At 49.3% G+C, this 18,423-nt stretch overlaps 2 protein-coding genes across 2 annotated transcripts in view; both read left to right on the top strand.

Annotated features, from left to right (window-relative positions):
• Window positions 1–18,423, top strand: part of ASXL2 (ASXL transcriptional regulator 2) — a 555,729-nt gene that overhangs the window by 313,005 nt on the left and 224,301 nt on the right. The gene's annotated exons all lie outside the window — the stretch shown is intronic.
• KIF3C (kinesin family member 3C) overlaps window positions 1–18,423 on the top strand; it is a 56,329-nt gene that overhangs the window by 11,211 nt on the left and 26,695 nt on the right. The window contains exons 2-4 of the mRNA XM_055252969.2: window positions 14,864–14,965; window positions 15,643–15,765; window positions 16,921–17,039. Coding sequence (XP_055108944.2) covers window positions 14,864–14,965; window positions 15,643–15,765; window positions 16,921–17,039 — 344 coding nt within the window. The remainder of the gene's footprint in view (window positions 1–14,863; window positions 14,966–15,642; window positions 15,766–16,920; window positions 17,040–18,423) is intronic.

An 18,423-nucleotide genomic window follows, 5' to 3' on the forward strand; every position in this document is an offset into this window, starting at 1 on the left:
TCCACCTGCCTCGGCCTCCCAAAGAGCTGGGATTACAGGCATGAGCCACCATGCCCTGCCGGGCTGAGCTATTTCTATGGCACTAGCTAATGTACATGCAGGCTTTCTCCTTTCTTCAGGTGGGCCAGCAGAAAAATAACAACAGTGATGGTAATAATGGTAGCTACCATTTCTTCCATGCATGCTTAATGCCAACCACTCTGATGTGTTCTTTTTTTTTTTTTTTTTTTTTTGAGACAGAGTTTCACTCTTGTTTCCCAGGCTGGAGTGTGATGGCGTGATCTTGGCTCACTGCAACCTCCACCTCCCGGGTTCAACCAATTCTTCTGTCTCAGCCTCCCGAGTAGCTGGGATTACAGGTGTCCACCACCACACCTGGCTAATTTTTGTATTTTTAGTAGAGACAGGGTTTTGCCATGTTTACCAGACTGGTGCCAAACTCCTGATCTCAGGTGATCCGCCTGCCTCAGCCTCCCAAAGTGCTGGGATTACAGGCGTGAGCCACCACACCCAGCCTGATGTGTTCTGATGTGTTCTTTATGTGTATCATTTTGCTTCATCCTCAGAGTAGCATGAATCTTCATCTGACTATTGAGGATACTGAGGCACATTAAGGAATGAACATTCCAAGATCCCACACCTAGAAAGTGGTAGGGCCAGAGTTACGAGCCCATGTCTACCTGACTCCCTAACCCATGATCTTCACCTCCACACTGTAATGCCAGCTCAGACAGGAAGGATTTATGCCAGATGCCTGACTAATAAGCCCCAGTGGGAACTCTTGTCTCCTGGGATATTTAACTCATCTTTGTCCTTCTGTATGATGCAAACCCCCAGCTTCTAACCTCAGCCCAGCACCATTCGTTCATATAATCAACAAATCTTTGGCCGGGTGCAGTGGCTCACGCCTGTAATCCCAGCACTTCGGGAGGCCGAGGTGGGCAGATCACTTCAGGCCAGGCATTCAAGACTATCTTGGCCAACATAGCGAAATCCTGTCTCTACCAAAAATACAAAAATTAGCTGGGCATGATGGCGTGTGCCTGTAGTCCCAGCTACTCTAGCTGAGGCAGGAGGATCACTTGAATCCAGGAGGCAGAGGTTGCAGTGAGCCAAGATCATGCCACCGCACTTGCCTGGGCGATAGAGTGAGACTCTGTCTCAAAAAAAAAAAAACCCAACAAATCTTTTTAAGTAACCACGGCCAAGGACATAAATCAGTAGGTATAGTTAACTTCATCTTTAAATTCTTTAAATTTGTGGAAGGAGTCATAAGAACTCACAATAATGGTTATTGCTAGGGATTTTAATATGGAGGGGAATTTTTATTTTTCACTTTATACCTTTTTATTTTATTTTTCACAGTAAGCATATAATACTTTAAAAAATCATCTGGGACTTTATTTTTTTATTTTTTCAATAGTTTTGGGGGAACAGGTGGTGTTTGGTTACATGGATACGTTCTTTAGAGGTGATTTCTGAGATTTTGGTGCACCCATCACCCACTTTTAAAAAATTAAACAAAAACTAATCTGAATTTTTTATTTTTTATTTTTATTTTTTTATTTTTATTTTATTTTTTTTTTTTGAGACGGAGTCTTTCTTTGTCCCCCAGGCTGGAGTGCAGTGGCGCGATCTCGGCTCACTGCAAGCTCCGCCTCCCGGGTTCACGCCATTCTCCTGCCTCAGCCTCCCGAGTAGCTGGGACTACAGGCGCCCGCCAACACGCCCGGCTAATTTTTTGTATTTTTAGTAGAGACGGGGTTTCACCATGTTAGCCAGGATGGTCTCGATCTCCTGACCTCGTGATCCACCCGCCTCGGCCTCCCAAAGTGCTGGGATTACAGGCTTGAGCCACCGCGCCCGGCTAATCTGAATTTTTTAAAGGAAAAAGCCCTTTGTCAGGGTTCTATGGTTTAAAAAAGATGGGGGAGAAATATAAAAGATATATATTAATGCCTAGTTAGAAGATTTGCTTAAAGGTAATGAATAATTGAGGAAAATCCAGGGTTGATAGTAATGCTCAGTTATACTCAGTTATTGGTAATCCTGTGACCTTGGACAAGTCACTTTCCCTCCCAGGAGCTGTAAGGAATGACCAATAGATGATTCCTGGCTGGACGCAGTGGCTCACACCTGTAATCCCAGCACTTTGGGAGGCCAAGGCAGGCAGATCACCTGAGGTCAGGAGTTCGAGACCAGCCTGACCAACATGGTGAAACCCTGTCTCTACTAAAAATGCAAAAATTAGCCAGGCCTGGCGGCACACGCCTGTAATTCTAGCTACTCAGGAGGCGGAGGCAGGAGAATCACTTGAACCCGGAAGGCGGATGTTGCGGTGAGCCGAGATCACGCCACTGCACTCCAGCCTGGGTGACAGAGCAAGACTCTGTCTCAAAAAAGAAAAAAAAAAGGATGATTCCTTGCTTTCTGTACCATTTGCTGATTCACCTTGGAAGCAGGCCAGGGTTAGAAACCAGCCTGAATGAAGGACAGTGAAGGACAGAGAGGAATGACCCAGCATTGACTGGGAGCCTAGAGGCTGTGTGACCCAGGACCACGAACCTAACCCCTCTGGGCCCTGCACCTGATCTGTAAACTGCTCAGACTACACTATATACATCCTTAGGTTCATCCATTTCTGACACTGGAACATTCTGTTGTCTGGATTTGCTGAAGAGAAACCCTCTAGAAAGCCACAAATAAGCGAGAGAAATAGGGCGGAAAGGTGAAGATAAGCATTGATCTGAGGGGCTCGTGGTTTTCTCACTAAAGTAGAAGGGCTCATTAGTTTCCTTCTTGCTTTTCTTCAAGGTGAGCTGAGGCACTTCTGGGCATCCTTGCCTTGTCCAGTACAAGGCTGGGACTGGAGTCCAGCTCACCTCATCCCTTGGCCAATATTTTTCTGATCTCAAATTGTTTCCTTCTTGATAAGGAAATTCCTAGCACTTGAACCATTCGTCATTTTTGTTGTGTTTTGAGCCATCCAGGGCGGAGACTCAGACTCAGTCTCCTGATTTTTGTCTCCCAGGGAAGGAAATCATTGAAAATAGCATTATTCATCTGAAAATGGTACTCTTCATCCCCTCCCCATTGTCTCTTTCATTTCTTCTTCCCTTACTGCTGACTCCTCAACAGGTACAATCAGGGAGCTGGAAAAGGAGAAATAGGTCTGTGAAGGAAGGGGTGGCTATATTTTCTAAGAGATGGAAGCGGGGTCTGTGGAGATTGTTGTTTTGTTTTTTGCTCTTTGTGGCAAGTGGTGGGTAAAATACCAGTAAGATACCAAAACAGCGAGTAGCGACTAACATTTGGGTGTACTTTATCACTTACCAACACTTTCACATCTATTCTCAAACTCACTGGTTGTTTTGTTTTGTTTCTGTTTTTTGAGACAGGGTCTCACTCTGTCACTCGGGCAGTAATGCAGTAGTGCAATCTCAGCTCACTACAGTCTCAATCTCCCGGGCTCAAGGAATCCTTTCACCTCAGCTTCCCAAGCAGATGGGATTACAGAGATGGGACTACAGGCACATGACACCACGCCTGGCTAATTTTTAAAATAAATTTTTTGTAGAGATGGGGTCTCACTATGTTGCCCAGGCTGGTCTTGAACTCCTGGGCTCAAGTGATCTGCCTGCTTCAGCCTCCCAAAGTGCTGGGATTACAGGCGTGAGCCGTTGCACCCAGCCCAACTTGCTGTTCTTACCCAAGGCCTGAAAGGTAGCAGGTATTCTCCCCATTTTACAGATAAGAAAGTGGAAGTCCAGAGGGCTGAAGAGTTAGGTTTTGTAGCAAAGAGAGTGGCAGAGTGTGTAGCAGGACTGGAGCACCCTGACTCCCACACCCGGCCACCCTTTATATCATTCCACCACAGAACTTGTGCAGGGGCCCTTCCCACAAATATTTTTCCAGAGTTTTTAGCCTCTCTCTGGGACTCTAGGGATTCTGACAACCTCCCTGCCAGCACACAGTTAAGAGCTCTAACCCACTTATCTCAGAGACCCCCATAAGAGTCTCACACAGGCAGAAGCAGCAGCAGCAGAGCCCTGCTTATTTCAGCCAAAAGAGAAAGCAAGGAGGCTCTGAGCTTTCCTGATGGTTCCTGACTTGGCAAAGGTACAAATACCAAATGCTGCTTCTCTCCAAGGTGCCTTCCTGTCTGAACCTGGAAGAAAGCCATGGAACAGAGAAAAGGACACTGGACTTGGGGTTAGGGCGGTGGTGGTCAAATATCACTCTGCCATTTACTGGCTCCAAACCTTGAGCAAATCACTTCGCCTGTCTGGGCCTTAGTTTTCTTTTATGTCAAATGGGGATCATAACCGTTATCTCATAAGGTTCTTGTGAGCATCAGATAGGACGATTAAGGTAAAAAGGAGTTAACCCCGTCGAGGCACATGGCCAGTTGCATCTGAGACTCCTGTCTCCTGCGGAATGTCACAGATAGGTGGCAGTGGCAGGGCAGAGCCTGTTTGGCTTCTCTGTCCTTGTAAAATCATACTTGATACTATCTTCCCAGAAGAGTGGCTGGCTGGGCCTGGCTGTCTCCATTCTAGCTTTCCACGTCAGTGCTTTATGAGTACTGGGGCCTCCTTTCTCCCCGCTCTGGTTTTGCACTCCATTTGCTCTTGGAATAGTTAAAGGTGAGCCTCTGAGTATCCCCAGCTGTGTCTACAAGCTGGCATTGTCCCTGTAGTGACCTGGCTGTTGTCACAGCAGCTGACCTGCCTCTGATACCTGGAATCAGGGCCCTAATCAAATTGGGAAGTTATTTGGAAAGCACATAGTCAATATAAGAGCAGCTAGACAGGTGGGGCGTGGTGGCTCACGCCTGTAATCCCAGCACTTTGGAAGGCCAAGGTGGGTGGATCACTTAAGGTCAGGAGTTCGAGACCAGCCTGGCCAACATGGTGAAACCCCATCTCTACTAAAAATGCAAAAACTAGCTGGGCGCGGTGGCAGGCACCTGTAGTTCCAGTTACTTAGGAGGCTGAGGCAGGAGAATTGCTTGAATCCAGGAGGCAGAGGTTGCAATGAGCCGAGATTGTGCCACTGCACTCCAGCCTGGGTGACAAAATGAGACTCTGTCTTAAAAAAACAAACAAACAAAAAGGGCATCTAGACAAAGATTCCTTAATTAGGAGACTCAGGCTTCAAGGACTCCACCTCTAGGCCTTAGTTTCCCATCTATAAAGCATGGGGGTTGGGGTTGATGATTCCCAAAGTCCCCTTGGTTACCCTGCCCTTCAAATCCATCTCTCAAGTGAGAGACTATGGTGCCCTGGAGCTCCCAGCCCTGTCTTTTCCACCCCCACAGCCTGTGCTGGCCTTTTAGTTACACTGGACTTGTTTAGAATCAGCAGAACCAAACCCAGTCCTGTCCCCAGGCCCACCCACCTATAGTCTTTTGCTCTGAGATATTACAAAAGAAGCATTGACTGGAATGGCTGAGAGCTTCAGGGAACTTCTCTTGAAGACTAGGAATTCCACATTCTCATGTCCTCTGCTTGGTATATTCTAGACTGAATTAGGCTCAGGGATTTCAGGCATCCCTGTCCCTCCCTGCCTCATAGGTGATGGTTAAGCATAGAGATCTCTTAAAAAATTAGTCGGGTGTGGTGGCTCATGTGCTGTAGTCCCGGCTATTTGGGAGGCTTAGGTGGGAGGATCTCTTGAGTCCGGAACATCCAGGCTGCAGTGAACCACTGCACTCCAGCCTGGACAACAGAGCGAGATCCAGTGTCTCAAAAGAAAAGAAAAGGCTCGAGATCTCTGAGAGAAAGGAGGAGATGGCCACTGGTATCCTCAGACAAATGTGGAAATAAAAAAGTAAAGGAAAAAAATCTATTTCTAAGCCAAGAAAGGAATCTCATGCGTGACATATTTCCGAGCATGGGAGTGAAGCAGACAGCATGGGCTGAGACTGGGGAGAAGGAGGGAGCAGAGACCCTGCACCTGGACTGAGGCCCACCCACAGATTTCATGCCAGAGCCAGCCCCCTCTTCTCAGCACAAGACTGGTCTGTCAGCCAGGCTTGGCTGAGAGTGTGGGTTTGAGCAAGTGGGCAAGACTTGGCCAGTGACTGATAAGGCAAATTCAGTTGTCATTCAGACCACGTCTGTGCTGGGTCCCGGCAGCGCTGGCAGAGAAACACAGGGGCATTGGACAGACGGGTGGAGTGATAGTGGCCAGTTAGTCATCGTCCAGGATTCTCTTTATGGAGCCCAGGGCCCAGCCCGCAGGAGAGATTGTGAAGCAGAGTTCTAGGTCCACAGAGGAGATCCAACACGGAAGCACATGAGCAGAAACCAGCCCAGGAGCTGGTCTTGAGACTCCTGTAATGGGAAAGAGGGAGGAAGGAGGTCTGGGACTTGGGGACTCAGCAGTCATGCTTGGCTAATACATCAGACCCCAGGCCTGACTGGCAGCTCAAATTATGCCTGATAGTGTCCGGGTGGCTTCAAGAACTGGGTGAGTTGGTAGCCTTTGAGTGAAGAGGACTTGGGCCTGGGTGTGGATAGCTGGGGAAGGTGGGGGCTGAATAAACAAAAAATTTCATTTTGAATCTGAGGTCCATCTCTTCACTTGAAAATCACCAAAAAAATTAGCTGGGCATGCTGGCACATGCCTGTAGTTCCAGCTACTCAGAAGGCTGAGGTGGGAAGATCGTTTGAGCCCAGGAGCTGGAGGCTACAGTGAGCTCTGATCATGCCACTACATTCCAGCCTGGGCAACAGAGCAAGACCCCATCTCTAATGGAAAAAGAAAAATCACCAAAAAGGTTTTAAAAACACAATATAGAGTATGTTGGGAAAGGAAAGCTCAGGCCTCCACAAGACCACCTTAAAGGTATAGAGAATATAAAATGAATGCAGAGGCTCGATTTTATATCTATTATTATAACAAATGTTTATTTTTATTTTATTTTATTTATTTTATTTTCGAGATAGAGTCTTGCTCTGTGGCCCAGGCTGGAGTACAGTGGTGCGATCTTGGCTCACTGCAACCTCCGGCGATTCCTGTGCCTCAGCTCCCTGAGTAGCTGGGATTACAGGTGCACGCCACCATGCCCAGCTAATTTCTGTCTTTTTAGTAGAGATGAGAGTTTGCCATGTTGGCCAGGCTAGTCTCGAACTCCTGGTCTCAAACAATGCACCTGCCTCGGTTTCCGAAAGTGTTGGGATTACAGGTATGAGCCACTGTGTCTAGCCATAACAAATTTTTAAAGTAATAATACTTCATGCGGAGCCAGGCATGGTGGCTCACGCCTGTAATCCCAGCACTTTGGGATGCTGAGGTGGGCGGATCACAAGGTCAGCAGTTTGAGACCAGCCTGGCCAACATGGTGAAACTCCATCTCTACTAAAAATACAAAAATTAGCCAGGTGTGGTGGTACACGTCTGTAATCCCAGCTACTCAAGAGGCTGAGGCACTTGAATCGCTTGAACCTGGGAGGCAGAGGTTGCAGTGAGCCGAGATGGTGCCACTGCACTCCAGCCTGGGCAATGAAGTGAGACTCTGTCTCAAAATAATAATAATAATAATAATACTTCATGCCTATGATGCTGTGATAAACATGGTTCCATTATTTACTGCTTGCAGTAGTTTAAGTCATTAGAATGACAATTGACAATATGTTCCAAGATACACAAAATGTTTATAACCCTTCGTCCTCTCCTGAAATTTCTAAGAAAGTCACCTAAAAAAGCGAAAAATTAGGCTGGGAGTGGTGGCTCACACCTGTAATCACAGCAGTTTGAGAGGCCAAGGCAGGTGGATCCCTTGAGTCCAGCCTGGGCAACATGGCAAAACCCTGTCTCTACAATAAAATACAAAAATTAGCCAGGCATGGTGGTGGGTCCCAGCTACTCAGGAGGCTGAGGCAGGAGAACCATTTGAACCTGGGAGGCAGGAGGTTTCAGTGAGCTGAGACTGCATCACTGCACTCCAGCCTGGGTGACAGAGTGAGACTCTGTCTCAAAAAAAAAAAAAGTATATATGTATATACACACACACACACACACACACACGCACATATATATACGTATATATACATATACATGTATCTATATACATATGATATATATGTATATATAATATACACGTGTATCTACACACATATATACGTATATATACATATACACATGTATCTATATACACATATATACGTATATATACATGTGTATATAGATACATGTATATGTATCTATATATGTGTGTGTATGTGTATATATATATTAGGTAAAGTGGAAATAGCAAGACATAAGCTTGTGTTTATACTGTGTCCATAGAGGTGAAAAAAGGGCCGGGCACGGTGGCTCATGCCTGTAATCCCAGCACTTTGGGAGGCTGAGGTGGGCAGATCACCTGAGTTCGGGAGTTCGAGACCAGCCTGACCAACATGGAGAAGCCCCGTCTCTACAAAAACACAAAATTAGCCAGGTGTGGTGGTGCGTGCCTGTAATCCCAGCTACTTGGGAGGCTGAGACAGGAGAATCACTTGAACCCGGGAGGTGGAGGTTGTGGTGAGCCGAGATCATGCCATTGCACTCCTGGGCAACAAGAGCGAAACTCTGTCTCAAAAAATAAAAACAAACAAACAAACAAAAAAAACAAGGAAAATGAAAGAAACCAAGTAGCCATGGTGGGGAATATGTGGCATTTGTCATTTTATTTCTATGGTGATTTTGATGTTTGTGCAATTCTTTTTTTCTGAAAGGAGAGAGAGACAATAAAGGGTTAAAAATGTGTCCCCAGAATTCTTTAATAGACTGGTAAGTATTTCCTCCAGGGTTAACTCTTGAAGTAACAAATTTTGCAAATGTATTACCTTCTATAAACAGTAAAACTCCTTTTCGTTTGTCCTAAAGACTGCTGCTGTCAAACCTCAAGGCGTGAGCTCTTACTCTACATGCCAGGATGGATTGGAAAAGCCTGGATCTTTCCTTTTTTTTTTTTTTTTTTTTTCTTGAGACAGAGTCTGGCTCTGTCGCCCAGGCTGGAGTGCAGTGGCGCGATCTCGGTTCACTGCAAGCTCCGCCACCCAGGTTCACACCATTCTCCTGCCTCAGCCTCCCGAGTAGCTGGGACTACAGGCACCCGCCACCACGCCCGGCTAATTTTTTGTGTGTTTTTAGTAGAGACGGGGTTTCACTGTGTTAGCCAGGATGGTCTCGATCTCTTGACCTCGTGATCCGCCCGCCTCGGCCTCTCATAGTGCTGGGATTACAGGCGTGAGCCACTGCACCTGGCCTGGATCTTTCCTTTTTATCCCCACTTTTGATTGTTTCATTTCCAGACGTATCCTCTTAAATTTCTTTGTCTTTTTCAGAACAAAGAGTCCTTTTTTTTCTTTTTTGAGATGGAGTCTCTTTCTGTTACCCAGGCAGGAGTGCAGCGGCACGATCTCAGCTCACTGCAACCTCCGCCTCGGGTTCAAGCGATTCTCCTGCCTCGGCCTCCCAAAGTGCTGGGATTACAGGCTTGAGCCACTGCGCCCGGCCTAAGCCTCCCTTCTCTTGATCTTCTCTCTCCTTTATGTCTCTGGAGATGCAGTAAGAGAACTACACACAGTACTCCTGATTCAGCTGCATCATGGTTTTATATGAGGGTATAATGTTTTGTTTCTAAAAAGCCTTCATGATGGTGCCTGGGCAGATACTACTGACTTTTTTAGCTGTGGCAGCATATTCAGCCAGTGTCTTCTGGGAACAATGGAGTGTTACTCCTCCTTCTCCTCCCCTTTTTAGGGCTTATAACTGATTGCCCATGGCTATCATTTAATTAGTAGAGTTAGGATTCCTTTTCCCCAAAATGTAAAATTGTAATTGACACTCATCTGCCATTTTTTGTCAGCTCACATAGGCTAGAAATTCTCTTGTACTTTACCACCTAGGAGGATTCGGGGGTGTCTGTGAAGTTGGATATTTCACCCTTGCACTCCTTCTTGCACAGCTTCAGAGATTAGTCCTGTTGTTTCACACTTGAGCGCCTTTCCATCCAGAGAAATACCTGTTTATTTCTGTTTCCTTTCCCTAGTTCACTTCCCCTTTCTCCATCTCCTCACTCCCCATGTAACTTTGAATAACCTCTAATGTGCAACCTTACCAGGAGCGCTTTAACCTCCAGACTTCTGGTCATTGGCTTCCCCATGTGCTGTAATAACCTATTCCGTCCCATTCTGAAAGAACTCTCAGAGATCAGTCAGACACCATTTCCTCTTGCCGGAAACATGTTGATTTCCTTTAGCAGGTTCTGCTTCCTAAAGGAGTCACCACAGCCCCTGCAATAGAAGAGTTTGGGCTTTGGAGCCAGGCAGGCCTGGGCCGGGTCTCCATTTAAGTTTTTTGTTTTTAATTTTCTTTCTTTTTCTGAGACAGGGTCTCACTGTCACCCAAGCTAAAGTGCATTGGCGCGATCTCAGCTCACTGCAGCCTCAACCTTCCAGGCTCAAGTGATCCTTCTGCCACAGCCTTCCGAGTAGCTGGGACCACAGGCCCACACCACCATGCCCGACCCATTTTTATATTTTTTATAGAGATAGATTTTGCCATGTTACTTGGGCTGGTCTTGAACTCCTGGGCTCAAGGGATCCAACCACTTCAGCCTCCCAAAGTGCTGCAATTATAGGCATAAGCCATCCTGCTCAGCTGGATCTCCATTTAAATTTAATGAGAGGCATATAACTATCATTTTCCCAGTGAAAGCTCACAGATGGTTATCTGCCAAGCACTGTGCTAAGTCCAGGCACCCTGAGATATGAGTAAGATATGATTGCTGTCCTGAGGGAACTTATAGGCGAGAGAGCATGTAAACGAATAATGATTCTATCGTGAGAAATAGTAGGAATATGGCCTGGTTACTGAGGGGGCCATGATGTGACCTTGGATGGGTTACATAACCTCTGTGAGCTTTCACTGGAAAAATGATAGTGCTAATAATATGCATGCTCCTTACAGCAGACCTTTTCAAACATTTATGTGCATCCAAATTACCTGGGAATCTCAGTACAATATGGATCTCAATTCACTAGGTCTGAATTTCTTATTTGATTTGCTTATTTATTTTTGAGATGGGGCGTTGCTATGTTGCCCAAGCTGATCTTGAACCCCTGGGCTCAAGCGATCCTCCGCCTCAGCCTCCCAAACAATGGGGACCACGGGCATGAGCCACCACACCTGGCTCTGGAGTTTTAAAAAAGCTCCCCAGGTGATTCTAACATGCAGCGAAATTTGAGAACAAGTGTCTTTTGATTATAGGTGTCAAAGAATAAAGAATGCTAGAGCCACATAAAATGCTGGGGAAAATGAAAGGTCTCAGGGTTGAAATGGACAAGCGTGTCCCAGATTCAGAGGCCAGGCCAGACAGCAGGCTCCTGAAGACCTGTGAGCCAGTAGTTAGGGGATCAGGTATCCATGGTCCACAACAGTAGGGGCCTCCTCCGTGTGGTTCTTCTCTTTTCTCTCACGCCCACCCCACCCCTCCTGCCAGGTTGCCCAGATGATTGGGCCCCGTGACAGTGAGTGTGGATTGATGAATGGGAGGAGGAGAAACTGGGATAAAGAGTCCAAGGTGGCCCAGTGCAGTGGCTAACGCCTGTAATTCCAACACTTTGGGAGGCCAAGACTTGAGGTCAGGAGTTCGACACCAGCCTGGCCAACATGGCAAAACCCCATCACTACTAAAAATACAAAAATTAGCTGGGTGTGGTGGCATGTGCCTGTAGTCTCAGCTACGTGGGAGGCTGAGGCAGGAGAATTGCTCGAACCTGGCAGGTGAAGGTTGCAGTGAGCCAAGATCACACCACTGCCAAAAAAAAAAAGACAGCCCAAGGAAGGGACCTGGAACCCACTCTGGGACAACCCCCAAGGATTCTGTTTGGTTCATCAAATACGTATTTTAGCACTTGTTATCTGCCAAGCACTGAGCTAAGTCCAGGCACCCAGAGATATGAGTAAGATATGACTGCTGCCCTGCGGGAGCTCACAGGGTGGACAGCATGTAAATGAATAATAATTCTATTATGAGAAATAGTAGGAATATGGCCTGGTTACTGAGGGGGCCCGAAAGAGCAATTTCAAGGGGATCAGGGAAAATTTCCCAATGGTTAAGATGTGTCTTGCAGAATAAGTAGCAGTTTTCCAGTTAGATGTGGAGTGGGAGGAGGAACCCAGGTGCTTGTGAAATGCCATGGCACATTGAGGGAGCTGGAATTCTTTTTTTCTCTTTTGAGACAGAGTTTTGCTCTTGTTGCCCAGGCTGGAGTACAATGGCGTGATCTCGGCTCACCACAACCTCCAGCCTCCCGTGTTCAAGCGATTCTCCTGCCTCAGCCTCCTGAGTAGCTGGGATTACAGGCATGTGCCACTATGCCCAGCTAATTTTGTATTTTTAGTAGAGATGGGGTTTCTCCATGTTGGTCAGGCTGGTCTTGAACTTCCGATCTCAGGTGATCCGCCTGCCTTGGCCTCCCAAAGTGCCGGGATTACAGGCATGAGCCACCGCGCCAGGCCCCCAGGGAGCTGGAATTCTTTTGGTGAGGCTGGAGTACAGAGCACACGGGGAGCATAAGTGGTGAGAGGAACCGGGAAGCCAGGCCAGCTCCCGTGGCCTGTCACTGCAGCTGACCTTGGGTTTCATCCTGCGAGGAATGGAGGGTCCATTCAGTAGTTTGAAGCCAAGGAGCAAGCATTCAGAGTTGTGCTGGGGTTTTTTTTTTGTTTGTTTTGTTTTGTGACGAAGTCTCACTCTGTCACCCAGGCTGGAGTGCAATGGCATGATCTCGGCTCACTGCAGCCTCCTCCTCCCTAGTTCAACGGATTCTCCTGCCTCAGCCTCCTGAGTAGCTAGGACTACAGGTGCATGCCACCAAGCCCAGCTAATTTTTGTATTTTTAGTAGAGCTGGGGTTTCACCATGTTGGTCACGGTGATCTTGAACTCCTGACCTCGGGTGATCCGCCCACCTCGGCTTCCCAAAGTGTTGGGATTACGGGCGTGAGCCACCGTCCCCAGCCCAGAGTTGTGTTTTTAGTGGATCCGCCTGGGTGTCATGTGGCAGAGGGGTGGAAAGGGACACTGAGGCAGTGAGGATACCACAGCAGTGGTCCAGAAGAGTTGTGGGGGCTGCAATGAAGCCAGCAGGTATCAGTGAGAATGAAAAATGGGGGATGGTGGGAGCCACACCCAGGAGCAGGTTTGATGGCCTTGACTCACTGGCCAGATTCAGCGGATGAGAGGCAGGGCAGGGATGAGGCGAGGCAGGTGAGTCGCTGAGGGTGCAGTGTAAGGGATTCTTCCCTCTCACGGTCCTGCAAATGCTGACCTGGAGTGTGAAGGAGGAGCCTGGGATGGGTTTAGGTCTGTGACAAGGTGATGGGGTAAGGGGGGAGATCATTAACCAGGAGCACTGGTGGCTGCAGTGGCGGCATGGACAGCCTCCAGGGTTCAAGGCCTCTTCCTCCTGCCTTGGCCTCTGAGGCTGTGTGGGGCTGGAATGAGGCTCGTGCCTCTCTGGCTGGCCCAACTTGCTCAGTGTCTTTGGGTGACAAAGCCTCACACAGCCCAGTCCCTGACCTCCCGAAAGTCACTGTTAACCCCTGTCTGGCTGTGTTCCCAGTGATGTGGCTCTTACAGGTGGTCTCTTGCTCCCCAAGTCTGACCGCACCCCCTGCTTTGAGATCCCTCAGGCAGGTCAGCTGTTTCCACTGGAAACAATTCCAACAGAGAAGCAGCCAGCTTTTTCCACTGGTTCAAGGTGATTTCAACCTTCCAGGAGGCCCGTGATGAAGCCAGAGGACAGCTGGGTACCCTGGGACAGCACCGTCTTCTTATTTTCATTTTCTAAAATTTCAAATCAGGCACCCCCCAAACCAGAATAGGTTTTGAGAGGCTGCCGACAGCACCGTCTTGAAAATACATTTTATGTAGTCACAGTTTACACAAATCTGACATTATTTCAGCTTCAGATTCCAAAGCACTGACTAGGGACTTTCACAGAGTGAGACTGGGGGTGCGAGGTTCAAATCTCTCCTCTTTGCTACTCAATAGCTGCATGGCCTTAAGCTGCTCATTCTCAATGTCTTCATTTGTTAAATGGGGAGGAGAATAGTCCCTCTTAGGGGAGGATGGAAACCATGGTGTTAAAGGCTTAGCTCAGCATCTAATAGATACTTAGCACTCAGCAAATGTTTGCCAGCCATCCTGGAACATAGGCGGTGTTCCAATATTGTAGATGACAGACCTGAAGGGAATAATTTGCCCAAAGCCTCGAGGTAAGTGGGTAGAACCAAGTCTTCCTGGCCCTCTCCAAAGCTCCCGCTGTGCTGGGCCTGTGCTGTTCCTTCTCGCTGTGCAGTCTGCTCCCTTTGGCTTTTCTTCTGCTTTCCACATCAGCTGAAGATCTAGACCCTTTCCTGCTGCCTGTGTTGAGAGCTGTCTTCCTGAGTTGGAGGCCAGTTAGCTAAAGGCTGGGCTACCTGGTGACTGTATCTTATCTTTCCCAATCCTCAACACCAGCTGGGTCCTGGTTGCCAGGATTAGGTTGCCACCCCCATCCTCCTCCTAGCCCTGGTGAACCAACCTTTCCTGTGTACCCAAAGCAAACAGATCAGTTGCCCTAGATTCCCCGAGGGGCACCCTCTCTGCCTCCCTAGTGTTCCTGCTGACAATAAGAGCCTTGTGCTGGGACCTGAGATGCTGGAGGGGAAAACTCCATTCTCCCTGAAAGCCACAGGCCCCATCCGGGACACATCTTGTGTCCACTCCCAGAAGCACCACAGAGCAGGGAAGCAAAATCTCTCCAGCTGGCAATGTTGTGGACCTTTTGCAAAGCCCACCTCCCAACCCCTCTGTGTCCCCAGGCCATGGAGAGCAAGCTCCTCATCGGGGGCAGGAACATCATGGATCACACCAACGAACAGCAGAAGATGTTGGAACTGAAGAGGCAGGAGATTGCCGAGCAGGTAGGGCCTCCAGGTGCCAGGTCCCCTTGGAGAGTGTGGCCTGCAGCTCATGTCTGGGAGGTGCAGGGCCGTAAACCATGGTGGACTCTGGATCTCTGGAATTACAGTGCTGAGAATCTCAGACATGCCACCCTGGGTCCCACAGGTCTACTAGCCCAGGGTCTTCCCTTTGGCAGGGGCACTGCTAGCTGGTGGGCGAGAGGACGTGATAGCTCTCCATAACATCAGCCTCCACAAGCCACCTGGTACTAATTCCTGGGCCTTCCACAAGGTGGTGCGAGTTCTTTGCCAGCTGTATGACTGGTTCCCTAAATCATCAAGAACCACAATTTGTTGGTCTTACCAATCAACCATTACACTATTGGGGAGAGGGTGAGGCAGCTTGGAAGGCAGTGTGATGTGCCTCCATCTGTGTGACTAATGCCCCTGGAGTAGGCCAGCTCTTAGGGCTGGAGTCTCCATCCACATGGGGCGGAGCCTGGCAAAGGCATGGCCCTGGGAACTGAGAGGAGGGTTCCCAGGGGCTCTGCAGGATTGGGTGGGAGCAGTGGATGTGGGCCATGGGCCATGGTGAAGCCAGGTCCCGAGACAGGCAGAGTGAGCCAGTCCCCAGAGCTTTCCTGGCCCTCCCGAGTATGCACTGCTCCTTTGAGCCACACTGCCCGTCCTTGGCCTAGAAACGTCGTGAGCGGGAGATGCAGCAGGAGATGATGCTCCGGGATGAGGAGACCATGGAGCTCCGGGGCACCTACACGTCCCTGCAGCAGGAGGTGGAGGTCAAAACCAAGAAACTCAAGAAGGTGAGACGCTGCAGCAGGACCGGTCAAGGTGTGCTGGAGGCCCAGCAGTCTCTGCCCAAGGGGTGTGTGCTTCAGGGACTCCTCCCCATTTGGCTGGAACTGCTGAACCCCTAAGTGACATGGCTTGGCCTCGGGGGTGAGCAACAGGGGGAGACAGGAGGCGGGGGCTGGGGGTGGAGTAGAGCCTTTTCTCCTGGGCCATGGTGGGCTGTGACAGGCTGCAAACTCTGTCGCTTGCAGTATCCAGAGTTACCATCCTCATGGTCCTGGGTGATTTCCCCGTTCAGTGTCACCAGTGAGTCACAGTTGGGATAGCTGGGCCTGGAGCAGGGCCAGGGGAATACAGGGAGGCTGAGGAGGAGACTGGGACCCCGGGAAGCTCAGGCGGGGAGCGTAAGGCCCTCAAGGACATGTCAAGGGATGAGAATAGCCGCTCACCAAGACCCTGCAAAGCCTGTGGCAAGGGAAAGACATGTACATGTGAGGGGGATCTAGGGCAGGAAGCGGCAAAGCTCCAGCTTGGATTCTGGGAAAAACCTGGAGACCCTTTGGGGTGGCTGATGTGGCTGCCCCGGGGCAGGCCTGGCAGAGGCACTGCCACTGTGGCAGTTACCATGGACCCAGCCCTCAGTGGCTTTGGAGAGGAGCAGGATGGCCATGCTGCCTCCACAGCCCACTTTTGAGAGCCCCTGAAGAGACTGGAGTGGGAGGAGTCACCTTCCAAACTCGTTCAGGCTTCCTGCTCCCTGAGCTGGGTCTCCAAATGAGCCCTGGGTCCTAGTTCCGGCTCTTCTATTGGCTGGTTGTGTGACCTTGAACAAGTCTGTGCCTGGCTTCCTCATCTATGAAAGGAGGGTATTGGACCAAAAGGTCCCTGGGGTCCCCTCCCGTTTGAACATTCTACGATGCTGATAGCAGCTGAGAAAGAGCAGGCAGTGGCCACAGGCCTCAGTGTAGGAGGGCGGGGCACCCCTTTCAATAGCCCAGCCCAATTCGTGGTGGGTTGGGCACAGCGGGGAGTTCAGAAAAGGACCCCCAGCCTCATCCTGGGCTGAGTCGGTGGACTCTGAGCCTGCAGCCCTGCGGCCCAGGCTGGGTGACTGGGGCCTCACTGCCACACCAAGCAGCCTCTGAGTGGCACCTGTCCCCACCCAGCTCTACGCCAAGCTGCAGGCGGTGAAGGCGGAGATCCAGGACCAGCATGATGAGTACATCCGCGTGCGGCAGGACCTGGAGGAGGCGCAGAACGAGCAGACCCGCGAACTCAAGCTCAAGTAGGGCCCGCAGCTCTTTTCCTCCCGGGTCCCCACAGCCACCCATTATTACTCAGGCCTCTCCTTCCCTAAGGCCTCATCCTGACTGTCTCCTCTTCCATGAGTCCCTTAGGAAAAAAATGCGTCTGAGGGCTGAGGGATGGGCCCACATGCTGGAGTTTCTTCTACCTCCTCTGCCTATATTTGATCGATGTCTCAAAATGGACGCTAGGTGCTGGCCAAAAGTAACTCCGAAGGCCCTGAGGCTACCATCTTTGCATAAGAAGCAGTGATTTTAAATTTTTTTTAAATTATTTTTAGGGCCGGTCGCAGTGGCTTACACATGTAATCCCAGCACTTTGGGAGGCCGAGGTGGGTGGATCACCTGAGGTCAGGAGTTCGAGACCCCCCGATCAACATGGTGAAACCCCCGTCTCTACTAAAAATACAAAAATTAGCTGGGCATGGTGGCGCGCGCCTGTAATCCCAGCTACTCAGGAGGCTGAGGCAGAATTGCTTGAACCTGGGAGGTGGAGGTGGCAGTGAGCCGAGATTGCGCCACTGCACTCCAGCCTGGGCGACAGAGCAAAACAACGTCTCACAAAAAAAAAAAGGCCAGGCGCAGTGGCTCATGCCTGTAATCCCAGCATTTTGGGAGGCTGAGGCAGCGGATCACGAGGTCAGGAGATCAAGACCATCCTGGCTAACATGGAGAAACCCCGCCTCTACTAAAAATATAAAAAATTAGCCAGGCATGGTGGCGGGCACCTGTAATCCCAGCTACTCGGGAGGCTGAGGCAGGAGAATGGTGTCAACCTGGGAGGCAGAGCTTGCAGTGAGCTGAGATGGAGCCACTGCACTCCAGCCTAGATGACAGAGCGAGACTCCCTCTCAAAAAAAAAAAAAATTATGTTAAAATTTGTTTTAAAAATTACTTCTAAAAATGTGTGTATATAGTAGGTGTATATATTAATATTTATGGGATACATTAGATTTTTTTTTTTTTGGAGTTGGAATATTGCTCTATCATCCACCCTGGAGTGCAGTGGTGCAGTCTTGGCTCACTGCAACCTCCACCTTCCAAGTTCAAGCGGTCCTTCTGCCTCAGCCTCCTGAGTAGCTGGGACTACAGGCGCCTGCCACCACACCTGACTAATGTTTGCATTTTTAATAGAGATGGAGTTTCGCCATGTTGGCCAGGGTGGTCTCAAACCCCTGACATCAGGTGATCTGCCCACCTCGGCCTCCCAAAGGGCTGGGATTACAGGCATGAGCCACCTCGTCCGGCCACATGAGATGTTTTGATACAGGCGTGCAATGTGAACTAAGCACATCACGGAGAATGGTTTATCCATCCCCTCAAACATCTATTCTTCAAGTTACAAACAATCCAGTTACACTCTTT

Source organism: Symphalangus syndactylus, chromosome 18 (assembly GCF_028878055.3).
Source record: "Symphalangus syndactylus isolate Jambi chromosome 18, NHGRI_mSymSyn1-v2.1_pri, whole genome shotgun sequence".
NCBI lineage: Eukaryota > Metazoa > Chordata > Mammalia > Primates > Hylobatidae > Symphalangus > Symphalangus syndactylus.